The sequence below is a fragment of the Malaclemys terrapin genome, chromosome 12, assembly GCF_027887155.1.
Source record: "Malaclemys terrapin pileata isolate rMalTer1 chromosome 12, rMalTer1.hap1, whole genome shotgun sequence".
NCBI classification, from domain to species: domain Eukaryota; kingdom Metazoa; phylum Chordata; order Testudines; family Emydidae; genus Malaclemys; species Malaclemys terrapin.
In genome coordinates, this window is record NC_071516.1 from 46,091,651 (window position 1) to 46,097,580 (window position 5,930).

At 50.2% G+C, this 5,930-nt stretch overlaps 1 protein-coding gene across 1 annotated transcript; it reads left to right on the forward strand.

The window, feature by feature from the left end:
- Positions 1 to 1,760: 1,760 nt before the first annotated feature.
- On the forward strand, positions 1,761 to 2,216 carry LOC128846143 (ribonuclease-like). The gene has a single exon (XM_054045205.1). The coding sequence runs from the start codon at positions 1,761 to 1,763 to the stop codon at positions 2,214 to 2,216; it is 456 nt and encodes a 151-aa protein (XP_053901180.1).
- Positions 2,217 to 5,930: the final 3,714 nt, after the last annotated feature.

Genomic DNA, 5,930 nt, shown 5'->3' on the forward strand with positions numbered 1-5,930 from the left:
AATGGGCAGAACAGGACAATTGTTGAGTGATCCATTCCCTGGTGTCCAGTCCCAGCAACTGGCAGTCAGGGGCTTTGGGACACCCAGAGCATGGCGTTGCATCCCTGACCATCTTGGCTAATAGCCATTGATGGACCTATCCTCCATGACCTTAAATAATTCTTTTTTGAACCCAGTTATACATTTGGCCTTCACAGCATCCCCTGATAACAAGTTCCACAGGTTGACTGTGTGTTATGTGAAGACATATTTCTTAATATTTGTTTTAAACCTGCTGCCTATTAATTCCACGGGTTGACTCCTGGTCCTTGTGTTATGTTAAGGGGAAATAACACTTCCCTATTCATTTTCTCCGCCCCATTCGTAATTGTATAGACCTCAATCATATGCCCCTTTAGTCATCTCTTTTCCAAGCTGATCAATCCCAGTGTTTTTAGTTTCTCCTCCTAAGGAAGCTGTTCCATACCCCTAATCATTTTTGACAGGTTTCAGAGTAGGAGCCGTGTTAGTTTATATCCGCAAAAAGAACAGGAGTACTTGTGGCACCTTAGAGACTAACACATTTATTTGAGCTCAGATACATTTGTTAATCTCTAAGGTGCCACAAGTACTCCTAATCATTTTTGTTGCTCTTTTCTGTACCTTTTCCAATTCCAATATATCATTTCTGAGATGCGGGCGACCAGATATGCACACAGTATTCGAGAGGTGGGTGTACCATGGATTTATACAGTGGCATTACGATATTTACTGTTTAAACATCTATCCCTGTCCTAGTGGTTCCTAACCTTCTGTTCGCTTTTTTGACTGCTGCTGCACATTGAGCAGATATTTTCAGAGAACTCTTCACACTGACTCCAAGATCTCTTTCTTGAGTGGTAACAGCTAATTTAGACCCCATCATTTTGTATGTATAGTTGGGGTTATGTTTTCCAATGTGCATTACTTTGCATTGATCAACACTGAATTTCATCTCTTACTTTGTTACCCACTCACCCAGTGTAGTGAGATCCCTTAGTAACTCTTCACAGTCTGCTTTGGACTTAACTAGCTTAAATAATTTTATGTCATCTGCAAACTTTGCCACCTCACTGTTTACACCTTTTTCCAGATCATTTATGAATATGTTGAACAGCAGTGCCCAACAGATCCCTGGGCAATCTCGCTATTTACCTCTCCATTCTGAAAACTGATCATTTATTCCTACCCTTGGTTTCCCATTGTTTAACCAGTTACTGATCCATGAGAGAACCTTCCCTCTTATACCATGAGTGTTTACATTGCTTAAAGGCCTTTGGTGAGGGACCTTTTCAAAGGCTTTCTGATGTCAAAGGCAGCATGTTCTAGTGGTTAGAGCTGTGGGGGTAGGGTGCTGGGAGACAGGACTCCTGGGTTCAACCTCCGCCTCTGGGTGGGGAATGGGAAACAGTGGGTTACAGATGGGGGCTGATTTCAGTAAGGGGCTTTGCAGCAGCTGGCCCATTGGAGGTCCCATCTTGGCCAGAGTCTGAAACTCAGGACACCTGATTTCTATCCCTCGGACTAGGAGGAGAGTAGGGAAGAGTAAGTTAGAGGAAGGGGCCCCGATCTCAGTCAGAGTCCGTGAAGCACCTGGCAAAATTGGGTTCATACAATGGGAGGTGATCACGGGAGGGGGTTGGGCCCAGGAGGCTCCATGGAGGAAGCCAACCCCACTCTGCGCTATCTCCATCCATCCCCCCCTCTCCCCACTGCAGGTCGACCCAGTGACAGGCACGGTCATGGTCCCAAGCAGACTCCACCCTGTGTTCCTGCTGCCCCTCATCCTGCTGGCCGCCTGCCTGGCTCTGGCCAGTGGGCAGCCATGGGAGGATCTGAACGACAAATTCAATAAGAACCACGTGGACAATACAACATCCCCAGCCACCATGCCTGCTGACTACTGTGAAAAGATGATGAGGGCCCGAAAAATATACTGGAATCTGCTCCACACCTTCATCCATGCATCCATCCCATCCATCAACAGGATCTGCTTTGAGGGTGGGATACCCATCCAGGGCGGCCTACGCAAGAGCAAAAATTTCGTCACCATCACCCAATGTTTATTTAAGCCTGACCCGAAATTGCCGACGTTCTCTTACACTGGGACAGGGGTTTCAAAGCAAATTGTCATTGGCTGCTGGAACTGGCTCCCTGTGCTCTATGTGGAGGAGGCACTGGGTGCAGTCTGGGTGTAGAGAGCAAGCAGGGGATGCTTCCACACCAGCCGTGGCATCCGGCTCCTCACCCACCTCTGAACACTTGTCACTTTGTTCAGGTGTTTGCACCCTCGCTCTCTCCTGCCCCTAGTGCCCATTATACAGTATAGCCGCTCCTTCCCCACCCTCTGGTGCCCATATTTTTCATTATATATTAAAGCCAGCAGTTACCTGTCTTGCACTCCCTGCTGCCACATAGTGGCCAACTAACTCCCCATACTTTAATTAAGGATTATCCATCAGTTCACCCCGCTGGTATTGTGTATTCAATCTGATAATGGATAATCCTCATATTCCTCACAATTACCTGTTATTTCTCATTGTTCTTTTCATCGTTTTTGAACATTTCTCCTCCGTCTGCAACTCTCTGAGCTCCCTACACTTAATAAAACCTGATACTGGCATAGCAATCACTGGCTTGTTGTGTGAGATTGGGGATAGTAAGAACATAAGCCACTGAAGATGTAATGAATGTGCTGGAAATGTTTTGTGGTTTTCCCACGAGGGTCTCTGTGCTTGCAAGCCGAAGCTCAACATTTTTCCTAGTGTCGGGAATAGAACCCACGAGTCCTGACTGCTACCTCTGGGCGTGCTCTGACCCACTACATCCCACTGCCCTCCAAGCATTGGGAAATGGACCCAGGAGTTCTGAATCTTCATCCACTCTCTTCTAACCAATCAGATCCCACTCCTCTCCAAGGATCAGGGTTCAAAACCAGGAGTTCTGATTCCCATCCTCCCTTGCTTTAACCCAGTAGACCCCACTCCCCTCCCAAAATCAGAACCCATACAACAGATATAAACCTTCATCCTTCAGATCACGAGCTAGTCACTAACTGAGGATGGTCAGGAAGAAACAGGAGTTGGGATTCCTAGCTTTACACCAGAGCCTTTTAAGGTGGTTGCTGTAGGCTCCAGTTTCTTTAGGGTCACAGCATCCAAGCCCACCACTGCCAATGTCCAAACCTATTAGCCACTCACAGAACCTCATGTGAAGAGGACAAGGGGTGAACATAGAGTTTGAGAGGAAGGTGTCACCCTGTGAAGCAGGACTTTCTAATGCAACCCCATCTTCTGTTTCCCTTGGATACTCCAGTTCTGAACCCCCTTTACGTTTCTCTAATTCACTCCAGCTCTGCCACCCCATTGAGACCTCCAAAAAGCATCCCTCCCAGGACTTTCTAAATCACTCTGACCCTGGGCTCCTTTGACCACAACCCTCTGCTACTTCTCTCTCTCTCTCTGCATTTAGGAAGAGGCTGGAGACAATTTGCAATATTGTTCCTCTTTGCAAAAAACCTGCATCCATCAGGGATTTAAACCTAGACCCTTACACACTGGCTGCAAGAGTCACATGCTTAGACCAACCAGGGCCAGATTAACATTTTGTGGGCTCGGCGCCAAACATAATTGGTGGGCCCCCCTGGGGAATAATTGTAAAAGGGGCCGGGGGTAAAAGCACAGTGGGGCAGGAGCTAAGGTTGGTCTCTGGAGCAAGGGAAGGATCGGGGTAAACTGCAAGCACAGCAGGGCTGGGGAGGGGGTAAACAGGATCCCCCCCTGCCCACATGGAGCGGGTACCTACCTGGTTCTAGCCCATTCTCTTTGTCTTTCTCTGCACTGAGCTGCTCCTCCTCCCACAGCAGCATGACAGGTTCTCTTCCAGCCCTCTGGGGTGGGTGTTGCGAGTGGGAGGAGCGGAGGTTAACGTGGTTACTCCTATAACCAGACATTTAGTTTCCAGTCAGCACTGCTAACCGGACACTCAGGTCCCGTTTTCTACTGGAGTTTCCAGTCTAAAACTGGATCCCTGGCAACAGGGCTGCCAGAAAAGCCTGAGGGGGGGAGGCGGGGCAAACAATCATTTTTAAAAGTAAGAGGGCTAAGCCTTAAGGGGGGGGCAAGTGGTGGGTGGGCTAGGGAGTGGAGAGGAGCTAGTGGGCAGGGCCATGTCTGCTGTACTGCCCAGGTAGGTTGGAGACTGTGGGGATCAGCTGACACAGTATTCAGGGCCGGTGCAAGGATATTTTGCACCTTAGGCAAAACTTCCACCTTGCGCCCCCTCCTCTCCCCCCCGGAGCATCGCTTATTATAAATTTTCAAAAATGAATACAGTGGAGTCACATCTTATGCGGGGGTTAGGTTCTAAGGTCAACGCGTAAGAGGAAAATTGCGTAGTGAAAATTACCATAAACTACAGTACACACAGTATACCAAAGGACACCAAAATGAGAGCTGCCCTCTAAGTGGAGAAGCACGTAGCGATCGCTGTGTGGAAGTTGGCAACTCCAGACTGCTACCGGTCAATCATGAATCAGTTTGGAGTTGGGAAGTCCACTATGGGGGTTGCATTCACACAAGTGTGCATGGCCATTACTCGCATCCTGCTATGAAGGACTGTGATTCTGGGAATTGTGTGAGAAATTGTGCATGGCTTTGTGGCAATGGGATTCCCTAACTGCAGGGGGGTGATAGATGGCACACATATTCCAATTTTGGCCCTGGAGCATCTTGCAACAGAGTACATCAAGAGAAAAGTCTTCTTCTCTATGGTATTGCAGGTGCTTGTGGATCACCGGGACCATTTCACTGACATCAGTGTGGGGTGGCACATCTTCAGGAACACTGGTCTGTAGAGAAAGCTGCAAGCAGGGACTTTCTTTCCGGACCAGAAGATTCCAACGGGGGAGGTTGAAATGCCCACAGTGAGCCTGGGAGACCCAGCCTACCCCTTACTCCCACGGCTCATGAAGCCTTACACTGAAAACCTTGACAGCAGCAAGGAGCACTTCACCAACAGGCTGAGCTGGTGGAGCATGACCACTGAATGTGCGTTGGGCAGATTAAATGGTCGCTGGCACTGCCTTTATGGCAAGTCAGACGTCAACAAGGGAAATATGCTCCTGGTCATAGCAGCCTGCTGCACTCTGAATAATGTTTGTGAAACTGAAGGGGAAAGTTTCCCCAGGGGTGGAGCATTGAGGTGATCACCAGGTGGCTGATTTTGAGTAGCCGTATACCAGGGCTATTAGAGGGTCTCAGAGGGGGCTGTAGTGAGGCCGAGTGGCCTCCCTCCCCATTGGAGAGCGAGGGACCATTACACTCCCATTGGAGGGCGAAGCCTAGATCGCCCCGCCCCCTCGCCAGAAGTACCGGGGTGTGGCCAGAAGTATAAGAGGCAGCACAGTTGCGGGGGAGTCTGCAGAGGAGAAGGACACTCTGCTGGTTCTGCCGCGTCCCAGAGAGGAACCGACACCTGGCTGTTCCCGATCCCCAGATGTCGATGAGGACTGGCCCAGAGTTCCTGCCGCCATGTACCCCGAGGAACCGGAAGAGACCTGGAGGCCACAGGTACCGAACCGCGGGGAGGCAGGAAGTGGCCTGGGACAGCCATGGAGCAGCCGGCTGCCGAGCCAAGTGTGCCTCAGTCGGCGTGTTGCGGCTGGATCCCTGCCGATGCAGGGGCAGCCAGTCCTGCCCCTGCCTGGGCCCTGGGCTGGGACGCAGTGAAGTAGTGTGGGCCCGTGTACCCCCTGCCACCCCACCCTGGGGTGGCTGACTTCCTACACTGTGCAGTGAATTGCTACCCCTGAAGAAGGAGCCTCCCTTACCAGCTCCCTTATAGACTATTTGTTTGCTGGCTGCCTGAGCCTCCTCAAGCCTAGGCCCCCACCACCGTTATAGACTCTGGTT